Source organism: Triticum aestivum, chromosome 7A (assembly GCF_018294505.1).
Source record: "Triticum aestivum cultivar Chinese Spring chromosome 7A, IWGSC CS RefSeq v2.1, whole genome shotgun sequence".
In the NCBI taxonomy this organism is placed as follows: Eukaryota; Viridiplantae; Streptophyta; class Magnoliopsida; order Poales; family Poaceae; genus Triticum; species Triticum aestivum.
Window position 1 is genome coordinate 88,810,275 of NC_057812.1, and position 18,743 is coordinate 88,829,017.

At 48.0% G+C, this 18,743-nt stretch overlaps 2 protein-coding genes across 2 annotated transcripts; one reads left to right on the plus strand and one right to left on the minus strand.

The window, feature by feature from the left end:
- The first annotated feature begins 2,377 nt into the window (after positions 1 to 2,377).
- LOC123151284 (putative disease resistance protein RGA1) lies at positions 2,378 to 10,225 on the plus strand. Its single transcript, XM_044571019.1, has 7 exons — positions 2,378 to 2,767; positions 3,071 to 4,216; positions 4,562 to 6,886; positions 7,213 to 8,013; positions 8,458 to 8,529; positions 9,389 to 9,448; positions 9,551 to 10,225. Exons 1-7 carry the CDS (start codon positions 2,447 to 2,449, stop codon positions 9,617 to 9,619), a joined length of 4,794 nt encoding a protein of 1,597 aa, XP_044426954.1. The 5' UTR covers positions 2,378 to 2,446; the 3' UTR covers positions 9,620 to 10,225.
- An 822-nt stretch (positions 10,226 to 11,047) lies between these two features.
- LOC123152014 (uncharacterized) lies at positions 11,048 to 13,212 on the minus strand. The gene is made up of 3 exons (XM_044571626.1): positions 12,555 to 13,212; positions 12,029 to 12,311; positions 11,048 to 11,362 (listed from the first exon to the last, which is right to left on the minus strand). Exons 1-3 carry the CDS (start codon positions 13,053 to 13,055, stop codon positions 11,322 to 11,324), a joined length of 825 nt encoding a protein of 274 aa, XP_044427561.1. The 5' UTR covers positions 13,056 to 13,212; the 3' UTR covers positions 11,048 to 11,321.
- Positions 13,213 to 18,743: the final 5,531 nt, after the last annotated feature.

Consider the following 18,743-nt stretch of genomic DNA (forward strand, 5'->3'; position numbering starts at 1 on the left):
ATGGCGCGGAGTGAAGATCGATCAAGATGATGCCGGACATAAGCGCAAACCTTTTGCAGGGCCCTCTTTTGCGTTAGCCGTGATGAACTTGACTTCTATTTGAGCGTAAAACTGTTTATGTCGTTTGAATTTGAACTTGTTTGTGAAATCCTATGTTAAATGTGAGACTTGCAGTTTATCTGTTTGCGGGTCGTCACGGTGGTGTCCGAGTAGAACCCGCATAGTTGACCCGTAAAAAGCATATTCTGCAAATATACTTTTTTACGGATCCGTTTGTGAGGTCTGCAACTGTGCCAGCCCGCGTCGGCCCGCAAAAGCGGTTTTACGCGAACTGCAAACGCGTTTTGCGGGCCGGCGAGATGCGGGGTCTGCTAAAGTTTCTCTTAGAATAACGAGCACACTAATTGACTACTTTTACAAAATACATAATTGATCTACTACTACTCGAACATCTATATTGGTTGAAAAGATTTTTGAGTGCATTCAGTCCTTTAAACAAAAAAAGGGAGGGAGTACTTATTTCGCTTTCGCAACACTAAGGGCATCTCCAGCCGTTGGCCCCCCAGGAGGGGCAAAAAATCGCCCCCTGGGGCGCACCGGCGCTAAACCGCGCACTGGGGGCGTGATGCCCCTCAGTCGCGGCGCCCACGGTTAGTCAAAAAAGTCAAATACGGCGCAAAAACGACTCAAATTTAACGCAAATATCGGCGAGTTCGTTCAAACTTAAACATATTTTACAAAAAAGGAAGAAACTACCGCGGGCTACCCCCGCCGTCTCCCTCGCCGCCCGCCTCGCCGCCCGCCCACGCGGTTTTACATGCCGAGGAGGCTGTAGAACCGCGTGTAGTCACCGCCGTCGTCGTCGTCGTCGCCGCCGCCCCCACCTACGCCTCCGCCGTCCCTGCTGCATCCCTCCCCCGGTTGGCGCGGCGGGTTGGACGGTCCGGGGGCGTCGTCGTCGTCGTCGCTGTCGAGGACCACGACGTCGTGCTCGTCCTCGCGCCCACGCTTGCGGGCGGCGATCTCCTGCAGGGCCCAGCGCTGCCGGACCATCTCGTCGCGGAGGTAATCGTCCCGCGCCCACCGCAGGGCGTCCTCGTCGGAGAAGCCGCGCCGGGCTATCTCCTCATACTCCGCGGGGAGGCCGGGCTCCGGCTTGGGCTCGATGAGGACGAAGTGGCCGGTGGGTGGGGAGGCGTTGGCGCCGATGCGGACGCCGAAGCTGCGGGTGCGCGCGCTGACCGGCGTGCCCTGGGGCTCCGGCTTGACGGGGCGGAGGCAGGGCGAGCCGCCGGACGAGGAGGAGGACCCCCCCGGTCTCCATGCGCCTCGGGGTCCAGGAGCTTCCCCGGCGGCGTGAGAAGGAAGGGGGGCGGGGTACTCGAGGCGCGGCGTGTTGCCGCCCTCGATGTATTTGAGGACGGCCTCCAACGTGCGCCCGGGCACACCCCACCACCGACGCCGGCCGACGGCGTTGAGCCTGCCGGAGGGCTCGACGCCGTTGGTGGCCTCGAGCTGCTCGGCGTGTCGGCGGCGAAAGTAGGGCTCCCAGAGCGGGCTGTCGGGGACGTACAGTGGCCCCTCCCTCGCCGCACGCGGCAGGGACGAGCGGATGCGTGCAATCTCCGCACGCCGCGCCGCGCCGGTGGGTATCGGGGGCACCGGCACACCGCCGGCGCTGATCCTCCACGCCCCGGGTACCCGCATGTCCGACGGGACCGGGTACTCGGCCTCAAAAAGGAGGCGAGCCTCGCTCTCGTGAAGATGGCGGCGGCCGAATCCGTTCGCCGCCGCGCCGTCGCCTGGGAAGCGCTCGGCCATGGGTGCTGGAGACGGCGAGAGAGAGGAGAAGGAGGAACGACGACGGCGAGAGAGAGGCGAGGGAGGAACGACGACGGCGAGAGAGTACGAGTCGCCGAGTGCTCTGGGGCGCGTCTTATATAGGCCGAGGCGCCGCCCGTGCGCGAGCCGCCGTGAGTACGCGTGGCAGGCGAGGGACGCGCGTCATCCAGTCTTCACTGCGCCGCCGTGAGGCATCAATGGCGCAGGTTGACCGGTGTGGCAGCTTTGGCATTGATTCGTCGCGGGAAACGAGGTGATGAGGACGAGGAAGGGCCGAGAAGAGGGTAGAGTCGCTGACGCGGCGGGCCCGTGGCTGTTTCGCGCCAAAACAGTTCGCCCGGCGCCCCCGGGCGTCCCCAGCGCGCCGCGTTTGGCCTGGGTCCGCCGGCGCTGTTTTCGGCCCAAGCCGGCGAAAATCGGGCTTCTGAGAACGCGACTGGGCCGATTTTTCGGCGTCGGCGTAAAAAAAACGTTCTGAAGAGGTCTTCCTGAGGGCGCGGCTGCAGATGCCCTGAGCTCCAGGGAGGCGGGCGTTGAATCCGCACTTGCCTAGTTGACCGAGCGGCCGCGTTGTCATCTCCACTTCCACCCATTCCTCCCGGCGATGGGTTTCATCGTCGGGGACACGCTCGCGTCGGCGGTGGTGAAGGAGGCGGTGAACATGATCCGCGTCGCGGCCGAGCGCGAGGCGGGGCTGCTCTGGAGCTTCAAGGACGACCTGGGGGCCATGGGGGACACGCTGGAGACCATCCACGCGGCGCTCAGGGACGCGGACGCCGCCCGGGGGCCGGCGCCGGCGAGGATGGACGAGAGGACGCGCCTGCTGCTCGGGCGCCTCAAGGCGGCGGCGCAAGACATCGAGGACCTGCTGGAGGAGTTCGCGGACGCCGGCGCCCGGGGCCGCCGCAGCAACTGGCTCCGCGAGGTTCGTCGTGTTTTACCGGAAATTGGCATGTGTCATGTGTGCATCCACTAGCTCTGAAGCTGCAGTTTCCAAAGTGTGCAATTTTTTTAGCAAAATGTCGCTCTCCCTACTTTTGGAGTGATGTGGTGATGGTGGATTGTTGTTCAGACGAACTACAAGCTAACCGTAATTTACACGAATGTTTTTCTGTATCTTCATAGTATTACTGCAAACCTGTAGAGAACCTTCCTCTCAGTATGTTTCATACGTACTTCCATTTCACCATCTTTTTCCTACTGAACGGGCGTTAACTACTACCAACAGGGGCCCCGCTGCCGCTGGTGCTATAATATATCTCTGTCGCGCAGCATCTTGGCTCACAAAATGAAGAAGATGAGGGAAAGATTAGGACGAATTCAAGCAGATGCTGGCCTTGCTAGATCCCATGGTGGCACGAGTAGCGACCTCCATGATCAGGATGATGATATCAGCCGAAGAGAAACATGGTCGGATTTCAGAGAATATATCGTGGGGAGAGAGGAGGACAGAGAAGCTGTAGTGAGCGCTTTGCTCAGGCACACCGAGAAAGAGCTCTCTGTTATTTCGATTCATGGCTTTGGCGGTTTAGGGAAGACGACACTTGCCCGGCTGGCCTTCAATGCTGAGCCTGTGATTAGAGCCTTCGATTGTAGGGTCTGGATTCATGTGTCTATGAAATATGATTTGATAAAAATTGGCAAGTCGATACTTTCCAAACTTGAAGCAAATTGTTCTGGTGATTTGGATCACTTGAAGACGCAACTGAAAGGATTGCTCAAGGACAAGACCTTCTTGATCGTTCTGGATGACATTTGGGAGGAAGACCCGCATGAACTGCTGAAGTTGATGGATTTTCTGAATGTTGGTGCAAAAGGAAGCATGGTCTTAGTTACTACACGATACGAGAAAATCGCTATAAACATGGACCCTGTCCTGTGCCACAGGCTGGAGAGTTTATCTGATGGAGAATGTTGGGATCTTTTCAAGGAAACGGCCTTCGTCTCTCAAGCCAAAGAAGCAAGACTGCAACACATCGGCAGAGACATAGTAAAGAAGTGCAAAGGTGTTCCTCTGGCTGTGAGATCGCTTGCATTCGTACTAAAATGGAAGGAAGGGGTTGATGAGTGGGAAGATATCAGGGATAGTCACCTCTGGGAATTGGAGGAAAAACAGGATATATCTTTTGAGAGTGTCCTACCATCATTGAAGTTGAGCTTTCAACATATGTCTGCCACCTTGAAATTATGCTTTGTGTATTGCTCTGTCTTCCCAAAAGGCAGTTACATTGATAAGGACTTGCTGATCCAACAATGGATTGCACTTGGGTTTATTCGGCTTAATGAGGCGTTCCATCCTGAAAGGCGCGGTGAGGAGTATGTTAAACAACTTTTGGGGATGTCCTTCCTTCAGATTTCAACTACACAAACACCTGTGAGTCACCCTGTAGGCTTTTATAAATATTTTCTCAGGTTTAGTTTCATTCTGTTCCTTATCAAATACCAGATAGTCGCATACCATGACCCAGTTCCCAATTTATGGAAGCAGAAGAACCAATATGTGAATTCAATATGCAATCATAGGTGTAGATGTCATCCAAGTGTTGTGATTATTTATGAATATGCATCACTTGAAAATACGAGTATATGTCGTTGGTGTTATCCAAATCAGCTCATTATACTTTTGTGTTGGATTGTTCTGTTGTTTTTGTCTTTAAAAGTGGAATTGCTCAGCATTTGGCTGCCACATGGTGTTTGTTTGTAACATTTTTTCTTCCAGATTTCCAGGAAATGTATTGAAGCACCACATGTATTCCGTTTGCATGACCTAGTATATGACTTGGCAAGATCGCTGGCGATGGTGGACCTACTTTTCCTTGACACTGAGAGTAACCTTAAAGTTAGTTCCACACACAGTGATTGCCGTTATGCAGTGCTCACCAATTGCAATCCAACAACTCTCCGTAACAACATGATGAGAAAACTGAGGGCTCTCCATGTTAACGAATGGAAGCAAGAAAAGATCCCTAACAAAATATTTTCTACTAAATTCTTGAGAGTCTTGAATTTAAGTGGATGTTCTCTTTTGGTGCTGCCAAGTTGCATCAAACAGTTGAAGCTACTGAGGTACCTTGATGCTTCAGGAATGCAAGATCAAACGCTTAATCACTTGAGCAGTCTGCAGAATTTACAGGCATTAAAGCTCTCAGGTAGCTTGATTGGGGCACTTCCACATGACATGGGTTCTCTTGAGAAGCTGCGTTACTTAAATCTGAGTGGTTGTTCTAATCTTTTGGTACTGCCAGAATCATTATGTAGTCTTGGAAAGTTGCAGTATCTAGACATGTCGAACTGCTCTGCAATTAAGGAGTTGCCTCCACATTTTGGCAATCTTTTTAGCCTGTCAACTCTGGATTTATCATCTTGTTGCGACTTAACAAAGCTTCCAGAGAGTCTTGGTAGCCTTCAAAAGCTTCGTGTTCTAGATCTTTCAAACTGTTGGAAACTTGATGCATTGTCTGATTCTTTTGCTAAACTTGATCATTTGAAGGGTCTAAATTTGTCATGTTGTTATCAACTTAAAGAGCTACCAGAACTATTTGGCAACCTTGAGACTCTGGATCTGTCAGATTGTCACAAGCTTCAGAAATTGCCTGAATCTATTTCTGGACTTAAAAATTTGAAGGTACTAATTCTATCTGACTGCTGGGAACTAACTGTACTTCCTGAGTCATTCGGGAATCTCAAACAACTCCAGTATCTAGACCTGTCAAGTTCTCAGATTTCTGCATTGCCTGAATCTGTTAGTGAACTTGTCAATTTAGAGCATATGAATATATCATGGTGCACGGATCTTCATAATTTACCTGGTAACTATGGCAATTTAGTCAAACTTGAAGAGCTGAACATGTCATACATTGGCAATGGTAATGTCAACATTCCGAAGGGAATAGCTGAAATGTCCAATCTCAAGATTCTGCTGGCGGATGGCCTTATCAATTGGTCATGGGAAAATGAAGAAGATATCGTGTTCTTTAATGCTTTAAGTAGCTCCAGGTCTAGTTTTTTCTTTACTGGGGAGAATAAACCAAGTGATTTAAGCATAAAGGATAATACTCTTCAAGTTGGAGATCTTGGGCGTGTGCAGAATCTTGCGGAAGTTGAGGAACTGCAATTATCGAAAAGGCGGCAGCTGCGCTCACTGATTGTCTCGGGGCATGGTTATGGGACTGGTACAGAACTAGCACAAGAACTTGTGCCTCAAGAGGCCGTGCTTGAGAAATTGCAACCTCCAAGGACACTAGAGCGGTTTGAATTGTTGGGCTGTACTATTTCTACATTTCCTAGTTGGATGACAGACATTGCATCTTTCCTCCCAAACCTTGCTCACCTTGAACTACGCCATCTGGAAACATGTGGCTGCCTTCCACCCCTTGGACAACTGCCTAAGCTACATATGTTGGTGATATCTGACATGCCTCACATCAAGGAAGTCAATCAAGAATTCTCAGGGGGTGCTAGACCATTTCAGAAGTTAAGAAACATTGTGATAGAGAATATGCCAAACCTGGAGAAATGGCACACAGATGCTACTGTAAGTGGCAATGATGTGGAATTCATGTTCCCAGTTCTTCATCATGTGAAGATACACAAATGTCCAAAGTTGAGATTTCAGCCGTTCCTTCCTCGATCTGTGTCATTGGAAATTTATAGAAGCAATCAAGTTCTATCGTCAGGAGTTCGATCAAATGGCCATTTGTATTACATGCCAACAATAAGGGTGCTGATCGATTCCTGCACACTATCTTCTGATGGTTTGATGGGGTTGCAGTCTCTTACCTCCCTCAAGTTCCTCGGTGTGCGCCACTGCAAAGGTCTGGATAACTGGAGAGGTAGCATTGCCATGCTAACTTCACTGAAGAGTTTAGATATAGCAATGAGCAGTGTTCCTGAATGCTTGGGAGGCGTCACTTCACTGGAGTGTCTGAAAATCCACAACTGCCTAGTAAATTATAACACTCTAGAGCAAGTACTACATCTTACTGCATTGGTGGACCTGTCGCTTTGTTGTAGCCACCCGACTAAATTAGTAAATGACCAAGAGGTAAGAAGCATAACCAACAAGATACGTTTTTCTTACTTTGACACGCTTCACTCTTCACAAAATGACACAGATCTGTATAGAAATTACATATATTTCATGTAGGGCATTGCGTGCTGTCATTTAACATCATAATCTGTCAAATCATAGACCCATGAATTGAAAAAGATAATTTTGTGTGCCAACAATATGCAGTTTCTGGTGGAACCAGCCAACCAGGCTTCAAGTAGAATTCAGAATGACAAAAAGAACACAAATGGACAATAAACCTCAAAAAAATGTAGGAGAAGAATCATAATTTCTGATAATTTGGCATCTTCGTTTTACAGGTCAATTGGTTGACGAATATGGCATCCTGTCTCAAGAATCTTGTAAATCTTGAGCTTGACAATTTCATTGGCTGCGACCGACTTCCCCCCCTTGGCTGTCTAGAAAAGCTACGTTCATTGACACTACGACAGATGCCTGATCTCAAGACAGTGCATCAGGATATTTCCGGGGGCAGCAATTGTTTGCCGATGCTACAAACCCTCAAGATAGGGAGCATGCCTAATCTTGAAAGGTGGACTACCGCGCATGCTCCTGCAGCACATGCTGCTCATGTGAGGATCTTACCTGATCTTCAACTACTCAAGGTTTTTGACTGTCCAAAGCTTAAGTTTGTGCCATTTCTTCCAGTCTGCTCAAAGTGCATTATCAGTGTGACTAGTGACGTAATAGTGCCGGAGCACCATGATGATCCTGCTCCCTGGGACATGCCCACATCAGAACTATTCTGCTTCTATTTACATGGTAGATGCACAGGACTCCAATACTTCAAAGTCCTGAGATTACTATCAGTTTATGGCTGTACAAATATGAGCAGTTGGCAAGAAAGCATCCTCCTCCTTACCTCCCTTCAGAAACTGGAGTTGCATGGGAGTGACATGCCTGGATGGTTGTGTAAACTCTCCTCACTGCGTGAACTTCACATCATAAAGAGCAAACCACCGCTCAACCTATCCCAGTTTGTTTATGATCGTCACCAGATTGCCTTGAGAATCGAGGATTGCCAGGGGACACTCAAGCAGGTGCCTTCTGTGGTGATTTTGGACATGATAAGACACATTACTTTTGTGGAAATAATTGGTGTAAGTTCTGTCTTGCACCTTAAATATACGAACATGCCATTTTTTTAAATGTTTTTTGATACAAAAGTTATGCAATTACTTTCTTCCTAATTCTTAGCCGATGTCAAGGTAACTGTGCAAGGTCCATTTCTGAATTATACTTTTCACCTGTGCTATTACGTTGACACCCCATGCAGAAGTGTGACGTGCTTCTTTCTATGTGCAAGATTCTATCGAGACAATGATTCTGTAACACTAGTAACTAGAATTCCAAATCATCCTCTTCTTTTGGGTAACATTCATGTAATTAAACCATTTTTCTGTAAAAAATGTATTTGAATATTGTGTGGCACAGTCAAACAGTGATTTCAAGATTTTGGCATAATCTTATTTCATTCAGTGACATGACAAGATGGTCACTTCCATCCCTCATCTTGTTCTAATGCTCTAGCATTTTTATGTCAGTGTGAGCCGATAATGCATGCAGAGTGGCGAAATGGTGAACTCTTCAAGTGCAAACTTCGAAAGTCCAGTGAGGTGAGTATGGCTTGATTGACCTACTTAAATGCTTTGGCTCATGTAGACATCAGATTAACCTTGTCGTTCTAATAGAAGATGGCATTCTAATTTAAAGCACCTATTTACCCTCACTCATTTCGATCAAAATTTACCGTCACTCATAACATTTATCATGTTACTGGTTCCTCTTGGTGTAGTATTCATTATGATTATTCTAGTCCCGTAAACAAACATGGAAGCACTCATATGGATACTGAAGGACATGGATATCTCACGAAATGATGGTGAAAAGTCACCTTGGAATCATAGAATATCATGTACCCGAGGTCAATTCTCTGAAGCTAATTTGACAATATACTAGAGAATGGAAGCAGCACATAGTAGGGCTTTAGGGGGTGTTTGGTTAGGCTTATTGGAGGTGGCTTTTGTCTTATAAGACAAAACCGAAAGAAACGTGTTTCTGTAACCTGTTTATGTTCTTTTGGCTTTGGCTATTGGCCTATATATTATAATAGCTGTATGCTTTGGAAGAAGCTTGTATTTCAAAAGGGTTTTTTTGAGAGAAAAGAAGAATCTATTCAACCAATATGCCCTAAGGCACGGCCATGCATAACTTATAAATCGCACGTGGAAGGGGTGGGCGATTATCTAATATCTAATCAGTTTGCCAAACGACCTACAATATTCCCACAACAGAGAGCCCACAGCCTTTTTTTTTGCAACAGACAGTGCACATCCCAACCAAACACGCCCTTATACTCATGTCCCTTACGAGACTGCACAGTTTTCTTATTCCCATGATAAGCTGATATTACTATGCTACAAAGAGTCACAAACTTAACAGAGTAGACTGAAGATTTTCACTTTGCTGTTGCAGTGGTACATGCCGGATGCAGATGCTGGGTCACTGCCGACCATCCTTGGCACATGGCAAGAGGTGCAAGCAGAAAACTCGAACCTCGATACTTTTATCTGTTTGAAGTATCCTGAAGCATGGTCAGCATTTCTAATCCCACTGAAAACTCTACGGTCAATGCAGGAACCGACAGAGTTCCTCTCTGGTGATGCAGCCAACCCTGACCAACCAGGCCCTTCAGGAACCAAGTGACTGATGATGATGATGCGAATAAGGAGATGGCGGCGGCGAAGACCTCCCTCCGCCGGATGCTTCTTCCTCGGTGAAATACATGAGTTTCTCATTTCTGTTGTGTGCTGCAAACACAGCACCCAGCTGCAAAACGTACTCCTTGCTATCCGTATTGTTGCTTCGCGTTAATTTGAAGCCAATGCATCCACGGTGATTCGAATCGCCGCATAGGCAATATGTTCATGCAAATCAGGTCTGCGAAAGTTGTATATGGCTAACTGGTTTGGTTGTGTTGCTGTTCAGAAAAACGAAAAGTGCTTTGGTTGTGTTCAAACGGATTTTACAGATTGAAGGGTCCATTACTGGAGTCAGCAGTACTGTGAGGGTATATTCATTGTATTGGTAATATGACGTGCAGAGGGCAGGCCTGGCGCAGTGGTGAAGTCCTCCCCACTTGTGCCAAGAGGTCCTGGGTTCGAACCAGCCTCTCTGCATTGCACTTTGCAGGGGTAAGACTAGGTTCCTATAATCCCTCCCCAGACCCCACCTTGTGTGGGAGCTTCTATGCACTGGGTCTGTCCTTTATTGGTAATATGACGTGCCATGTCACAATATCAAAATGTTGTTGACAATTTGGTGTGCATGGGTTATCTGGGAGCTACTTACTGGTCTGACCTGTACCAATGTGTAATTCCAACTTTCTCTTCTTCTCTTATTTACTCTGCGAGAATAGTTGAATTCGTCTTCTAAGCAACTACTCCCTCCGTTCCGAATTACTGTCGCAGAAATGGATGTATCTAGTTGTGTCCCCCGGTATCTAGATGTACCAATGTTTTGCTTTATTCTGCTGAAAGTTTCAGTCACTGTTTGTTTTGCTTTATTGCCACTACTTTAAATAAGAGAAGAAGAGAAAGTTGGAATTACACATTGGTACAGGTCAGACCAGTAAGTACTCCCTCCGTTTCTTTTTAGTCTGCATATAAGGTTTGGTCAAAATCAAGCTTTGTAAAGTTTGACTAATTTTATATTAAAAAATATAAACATTGACAATATGAAATCAATATTATCAGATGCATCACAAAATGTATTTTCATACTATATAGTTTTAATATTGTAGATGTTCATTTTTTTATATAAATTTGGTCAAACTTTGTGTAGTTTGACTTTGACCAAATCTTATATGCGGAGTAAAAAGAAACGGAGGGAGTAGCTCCCAGATAACCCATGCACACCAAATCCAATCTACTGGGGGACACAACCTGAATTACTTGTCGCAGAAATGGAGCTACATTTCAGACACCGGGGGACACAGCCTGAAAATAAAGCAAAACAAACAGTGACTGAAACTTTCAGCAGAATAACGAAACTCAAGTGCTCAACTCACTGCAAGAACCGCCACATCTGCATCGACACCAAATGCTTCATCTAAGAGAAAATGCAGCTAGCAACTTTAAAGTAGTGGCCATTGTCAACACATTACAGACTGATGCCACTGCATCATTGTTCAAACAGTTTCAGAATTTTAGAACCGTGATGCCAACGAAATAGGTTTCCTACTGTCAGGAGAACAAACCAAGTTTAGCTAACTAGCAGAAACACAAAAACTGCTGGGTTTTCCTGAACCCATATCTCAACGGAAGGAACCGGGCTCTAATGTCATCGTGTCCGAGGCGGCGACACTTCTGAAGACGTGGACAGGAAGGCGACTTGTAGGGGTATCTCTCTACTCTGCATCAACATCCGCGTACCGCAGCCGCGCGTGAACTGAATTAGCAGAAAAATAGTTAAGCAGTTAGGCATCATGTGTCACAAGTGCTGCAACAAGTTTAAATACGAAGATAATAAAGAAGATGTACAGAACCTCAAAACAATGTAATGTGTTACTCGGTACAGTTACAGTAGGCTGAAAAACAGAAATCATCATCTTCTCTGTAAGTCTGAACTAGGCAGACCGAACTGATTTGGGTTTTGAAGTTCAGAAGTTTTCCACTAGTGGCATACATATGGTATATTGGTATTAATTAAATTGAAGAACTGAATCATCTGAATGGAAACACAGTGGCATCAAAACCAACAGTTTCCAACTAGCTTCAGACAAACAGTGTGTATTTTAGAATTATGAAATGATTTTCACCCCAACAAACAACTAGCTTCAGACAACTGATTTGATCCAGCAACTTTTACTGATGCCTATAATCCTACAGCAGTTCAGATTCCTAACTGAAACAGAGTAGCAGCAAAAGTTTCAGCAAACAGACTGCTTTTCAGACTACTAGTTTCGATTCGAACACTGTTTCCCAAGCACGGGCAGATCAGCACTCAACTGAAATGAAACCCAAAACATCCGGACAAGTTCAAGACTAGTGCAAATAAGAGTTTCTTGCCAAAGGACAAGAGTTAGGATAACTTAGGAAGTAGAGGGGCTCTTACGAGGCGTCCCGGCGATGACGACGACGACGTGGAGGGGCTGGCGGTTGTTGGGCAGGTCGACGAGGAGTGGGAAAAGCCGGCCATCACGTGTGGGGAGGCACAAGACGAGGTCGCCGACGCCCAAGACTTGGACGGCGTTGAGCAGCCTGGCCAGCTCCTTCCTCAGGTGGAACACGGATCTCCCCCTGAACGTGTGCCAGCCGCTGGTGATGAGGTCCCCGTGGTTGTCCGTCCACACGTACACGATCTGCCGCGACGGCAGCACGGCCCGGGGGAGGGTAAGCTGCAGTTGAGCCCCAACATCGTCAGCAGATCAAAATCATCAGATACGAATTTGAGATGCCAAGAATTTGAAAGCGCAAATTTGGCAAGAACCGAGCCAAGAATTGCTCCCAGGCGAACGAAATTAACACGATTTGCGATCTCCGCGGTCATATTCCGATGCATGTTAACGACGTCCAATCCAAGAACCCAGCTCGCGCGAATTCGATGGGGAAGAATCAAGAAGCGGGCATGGCGGACTCACCCCGGTCGAACGTGGGAGGGGAGGCATGGTCTCCCGGGCGGGGATGGGCTCCACGACCCAGTGCATCATCGTGCTGGCGCCGTCGATGTGGCCGATGCTGGCGCCGTTGTTCCAGGGGAGGTACTTGCCGTTGGCGCGGAGGCAGCCGAGGTTGAAGTGCTGGAGCCGGACGTCGTCCCCGGACCCCGTCCGGCTGGCCGTCCAGCATACCGCGTCCGCCTCGCGATGGTCGTAGCTGCGCAGCTCGACGCGGAACCCGCGGAGGCCCACCGGCGCCGGCCCGTCCGTGGCGGCGAGGTACAGGCCGTAGGCGGCGCTGTGGAGGAGCAGGTACGGCACCTGCGCGCGTGGGGGATGGTGCACGTGCACCGCCCACGCCGCGTTCATCGACGCCCGGCGGTGGTGGAGGGAGGCGCCCTGCCCGTCATCGTCGGCGTGCAGGTACGTGCCCAGCGCGCGGCTCCGCAGCCGCACGTGCTGGCCGTGCTGGAACAGCTCCATGGGTCGCTTGAGCTGGACCGCCGCGGAGGAGAGGAGGTGGGATCTGCGCGGCGGAGACGGGGAGCGGGTTCTTGGTTTCTTGGCGCTCCGGCGACGGGGGGAGAGGGGGAGCGAAGGCTGTTGGTTGCGACGGTTATGTTTGGGCGCCAAGGCGGAGTATTTCAAGGAGTGTGTGCCTGACGCCGTCCCCGTGCTCAGCTTTCGGCACTAGGTGGGCTTGTGGGCCGTGGCCTCGGAAACGTAATATTTATCTGTTTCTCAGCTAAGCTAAATAAAGCCCGTTTCTAATAAACAAAACATGATCCTAAAAAACATCCAATAAACAACAGAGTGACTAGAAAACTAGAGAGCTATGAGAGTAAACCAATTTTAAGCTTTGCTTTTGGAACAACTCATGCCTTATTTCAAATTTTCATGATTAAAAAAAGCAAAATGCTTCGCTACGGCTTTTCTTAGCTTCTAGCCGAGCCGTTGCTAAATGACATAGCCCGCTATTTGAAACTTTGATCATAAGAGGAGGCCAAAAGGACATCCTACTAGTGCGAGAATGTTTCCAAGTCTTCAACTACTCAAGGTGTATATGACTGTCTAAAGATAAAGTTCGTGACATTTCTTCCCGTCTACTCAAAGTGTATTATAAATGCGAACAATGAAGTAGTAACACCAGAGCACCAAAATAATGCTCATACAAAATCAATTTCGCTTGATCCATCGTGAAAGATATTCTCATATTTCATTTAATTAGTGTTGTAGATATTGCTATTTTTTCTATAAACTGGTCAAAGATAAAAAAAAAGGTTTAACTTTATAAAAAGGAACTCAAGGAATAATAGAAATGTAGGAGAAGAGGCATATGTTTTAAAATAGTTATTTTTAAAGTGCATGAAATTCTCGCTCATAGAAATAAATGTAGGGAAAATAAATTACTCTCTGCAGTCCAAACTAATTGATGTTCGTTTAGTACAATTTTGTACTAAATCAACGTTAATTAATATGGATCCGAGGGAGTACTTTCGCCCAATTTATTTCGAGTTAGAGTGTATGATAGAACAAATGGAGGTTAAATAGAAGAGAAAGTGTTACCATACCGACAATCCACTTCAGAGCCCAGACTCAGTTGCATCCGCGCTGACGAAACAAATCAAAACAAATACTAGAAAATTTAAACAAATCCAATTCTTTTTGTGTGGTAGATAAATTGATGCGTGAGGTCCGCTCCAATTTTCAACTCATTTGGACATCTGAGCAGCTCTCGGCAAAAAAGACAAATTCAGGGTCTGTGAAAAAGTTTATTGTTCACGCATTGTTCTAAGCCGATTTGTCTTTTTGCCGAGAACTATTCAGATGTCCAAATGAGTTGAAAATTGAAGCGTACCTCAAGTATCAATTTATCTTGCACACAAAAAAAATTGATTTTTTTGGATTTCTTCAGTATTTGTTTTGATTTATTTTCTGACCGGGTGCAAATGAGCCTGGGCACGGAAACGCCATACTCTTACCATAGTTCTTTTCCCAGATTTCACTGGTCTTATAACATACTTTTTATAGTTGACTGATAATGCTTTCGCTCTTTCCACAAAAAGAGAATGTTAAAAATAGTAATTGATTAGGACTAATAAGCAATAATAATGATTGATTAGCTTTACAGCTACATGTTTTGAATGTAGAACTTGGACAACAGTTTGGTCCATTGCAATTCTTGAAAAATGAAATGATCACTAATATATTTTTGAACACTTGTATTGGTAAACCGTGCTTAATTACTCATAAGAATGTGATACGGGTGGCTGAATAAAGAGAAATAGATAGAAACTAAGTAAACTAGATAATACCTCGCGCGTTGCTGTGGGAATTGTTAACAAATAATTTGATGTTTAAAAACATGAAAAAGTTTATGAAGCATAGTCTAAGTTGATGGCAAAGAATTTTGTATGGAAAACTATTGTTAGAGTAAGCATCTAGAGAAAATTTGATGAAAAAAATAAAAAATGAGTCTTTTTTTATTAATTTATTATCTTGAGAATATATCAGCAAGGCGATATGAGATGAAAAAAATTTGAGTAGTAACAGTAGAGACATCTGAACCCTTGGCTAAACCTAAAACAACGATACTAACTACATATGTGCATTCATAAAGAAGCATAGCTCGCATAGAAAAATAAAACACGAGTTCACTCTTAATTTGATTTTTAATATAAAAAATAAGGTTGTTTATTAATCATGAGGCCCATTGTTGAGTAAAGCATACTTCTCACTAGATCAACCATGTGCAGTGTACTGCAGCCATTCATCACAATATACCCACGTAGCTCTAATTCTTGCCCATTAGTTGACTCTTAGTTCTGTCATTTTTTTCTTAGTTCTGTCATTAAAAAAAGCCTTATTAGCTACTTGTGTGTATTCAATTGAACTAAGTTGAGATTAAAAGGTTACATGGAAACAGTGGATTCTTAAAACAGAAATAAACTTGGTGATCTACCTCTTTGTACACAATTTAATCAAATTGGAATGTAAAGGTTGCTTGGAACACCGGAGGTTCAAGGGAACAAAGGCATCTGGCGAAATTCTGAGGCATGTGGGCAGCAAAGAGATATGGACATAAAGCTCGAGAGAAGGAGAATGATAAAAGACGGTCGTTTGGGCTTCCGGAATTAGGCGATCGCATCAGCAACACTAAAATCAACCAAAATGGTTGGACGGGGACTCATGCTAGTTGTCTGGTCTGGATCAGATGACGCCAAGACATATATCTATACCAATATAAAAAGATTCAAATGGGCAGATCCAAACCATTTTGACCGTCAAATCATGTTATCTAGCGGTTTAAATCGTTTCAATATTAAGCACCAAACACGTTTAACGCTTTAATTTACCCATCACTGCCATTGGTTATAAACACGTTTTGACTCAACACTATCCCTTGAAATCTGCCATGTAATTAATATCCTACCATTCCCGTGAAAAAATAATTGATATTTTACCGAATACCAACGTGCAACAGATATATCTTATCTAATATAATGTGCAACTAATATCTTACCTAATATAAACGTGCATTGCACGTACATTATTACTAGTAGATAGCAAAAAACCTAGGATGACATGGCTGATTGAGATCACATGAAAAATAATAATGAATGATTATTCATGGCAGGTTGCATGCGCATGAAGAGTTAGAGGGCTCATGTGCATGCTAAGTTAGTAGAAAAACATCTTTACATGTGAACCTACTTGATGACGTGGATAGATTGCATGTCAAGATGAATAATATAATGGGATGAATCTTTCTACTTGTATGAAGCTCAAGCTCGTGCCATTTCTTCCGGTCTACTTATAAATGCGAGCAGTAAGGGCATCTTCAGCCGTTGGCCCCACAGGGGGCGTCTAAAAGCGCCGCCTGGGGGTGAGCCGGCGCAAAAAATGGCCCTGGGGCGAGTTGGTCCCCAGCCGTCGGCCCCCAGGGCCGCACCCAGACGCGTATTTAAAAAAAAAGGACCGTTCGGCGAAGTTATGATAAAAGCTAGTTAAATTTCGGCCAAACATGACAAATTTCGGTGAAATTCGCGCATTTTCATTACATTAACCTAATCTAAAAAAGAAAAGGGTTGAAGTCGTCGCCGTCATCGTCGTCGTCGGCCTTCTCCTCCTTGACGCGGGCGCCCCTGCTGGACCCCTGCCCGGCGTCACCATGGCGGACTGGCGGCGGCGCGTCATCGTCGTCGTCGCTGTCGCATAAGACGACGACCCCGTCTTCAACGCGGCCGCGTCGGCGCTCCTCGAAGCGGCGCAGGGCGGCGCGCTGGCGTTCCTTCTCCTTCTCCCGGCGCGCCTTCTCCATCGCAATGGAGTCCTGGCGCGCCCATTCTAGGACCGCGTCGTCGTCGTCAAACTCCGCCTCCACCGGCGCCAGCCCCGGCTCCGTCTTCACCGGCGCCAGCCCCGGCTCCATCTTCGGCTTGACGAAGCGCAGAGGAGCCGACGAGGAGGGGGCGCGCCGGCCGCCCTTGTTGATGACGATGCCGATGTCGCGAGTGCGCCGACCGATTGGCGTCTCCGCCGCGGGCTCGGCCTTGACGCTGAGAAGCGCCGGAGAACCGGAGGAGTGGGAAGATGAGCGAGAGGAGGAAGACGAGGAGGAGGCGAACCTCCTTGGCGCCCATGCGCGTCGGTGTTGCGACGGGGCGGCCCCCATCGCAGGATAGGTCAACGGCGGGTTGTTGCCGCCGTCGAGGTGCATCAGCATGCCTTCCAGCGTGCGGCCCGGGACGCCCCACCACAGGTGGCGCCCCATGCTGTTCTTGACGTCGCCGACCACCGGCGCGTCGTTGGTGGAGGCCAGGCGCTGCTGCTGGCGGCGCTGGAAGTACGCCGCCCAAGCCGCGTGATTGCCGGCGGCATACTGGGGGAGGGAGCGCTCGTCGTTGATCAGGGAGGCACGCGCGACCTCGACCTCCTCGGCGAAGTATGTGGGCTTCGCCACGGCGTCGGGTAACGGGGGGACGGGCACTCCCCCGTCGCTGAGCCGCCACCCCATCGGCCCGGCGCGCATGTCCGGCGGCGCCGGGATGTTCGCCTGGAACAGGAGCCAGGACTCCTGTTTGCGGAGCGAACGCCGGCCGAAGCCGTTCGCCGCCGCCTCGTCTCCGGGGAAGCGCTCTGCCATGGCGACGGGCTCAGCGGTAGTAGAAAGGGAGAGAGAGGGGCTGCCGGTGGCGCTCGGGAGAGGAAGACGGAGACGGAGAGAGAGGGGTTGGGCAGCGGCGAGGGGCGAGTCTGGTGTGGGCACCGGCGAGAACCGCCGGCTTTTATAGCCGCTCCGCGCCCGTGTGTACGCGTGCGAGGGAGGGGAGGCGTCGGCGTGCCGTCCCGAGACGCGCCGCCCGTGAGGAATCAATGGCAAGGCTGACCGGCGGCAGCCTTGCCATTGATTCCCCGCGGGAACCGAGGCAGTTGGGGGGAGACGAGCCGCCGTGTCCCTGACGCGGCTGGCCCGCGGCTTTTTCGCGCCAAAACAGTTCGCCCCGGCGCCCCCGGGCGCCCCCCAGCGCGCCGGGTTCGGCCTGGGTCTGCCGGCGCTGTTTTCAGCCCAGGCCGGCGAAAATCGGGCTCCTGGGGGCGCGACTGGGCCCTTTTTTCGGCGCCGGCGCCAAAAAAACGCCTGGGGAGACCTTCCTAAAGGCGCGGCTGGAGATACCCTAAGTGCTAATCCGGAGCACCGGAATATTCCTCCCATGGAAATGCCTCCACTTGATGTTTTTTCCTCAGTAAGTACATAACAATGAGAGCGGCGTTTCAGCGCCGGGGCTCAGATGAGCCCGGGCGAAATCAAAAAATCATTAAAAAAATCCTTCTTTTTTGGCTTGTGTGCATGATGTTCGTGCAAATTTTGGTGGAGACATTCGAGGAGTGCACGACAAAAAAGACAAAAATCGGCTCTGTGAGTAAGGTTACTGTTCACACATTTTTTTTGGCCGTTTTTCTCTTTTTTGCCACAAGCTCCACAGATGTTCAAATAGGCTGAAATCTTGCACGCACATCCTGCACTCGAACATCTTCCAAGCAAAAAAAAATCAATTTTTTTTGAATTTGTTTCTTTTTTTATGGCGTTACTGTTCGCCTGGTTCGTCTAGACCCGGGCACCGAATTGGATATTCGCATGACAGTTCTCATCTCTATTGTGTAGAAGCA

Bases quoted from the DNA above. Each gene is read 5' to 3' on its own strand.
- LOC123151284 (XM_044571019.1), top strand. From the start codon at position 2,447: ATGGGTTTCATCGTCGGGGACACGCTCGCGTCGGCGGTGGTGAAGGAG. The intron at 4,217-4,561 runs GTGAGTCACCCT...TTTTTCTTCCAG, and splicing joins TTTCAACTACACAAACACCT to ATTTCCAGGAAATGTATTGA. The intron at 8,530-9,388 runs GTGAGTATGGCT...TTGCTGTTGCAG, and splicing joins AACTTCGAAAGTCCAGTGAG to TGGTACATGCCGGATGCAGA.
- LOC123152014 (XM_044571626.1), bottom strand. From the start codon at position 13,055: ATGGAGCTGTTCCAGCACGGCCAGCACGTGCGGCTGCGGAGCCGCGCG. The intron at 12,312-12,554 runs GTGAGTCCGCCA...GCTCAACTGCAG, and splicing joins CCCTCCCACGTTCGACCGGG to CTTACCCTCCCCCGGGCCGT. The intron at 11,363-12,028 runs GTAAGAGCCCCT...CTGCTAATTCAG, and splicing joins CGTCATCGCCGGGACGCCTC to TTCACGCGCGGCTGCGGTAC.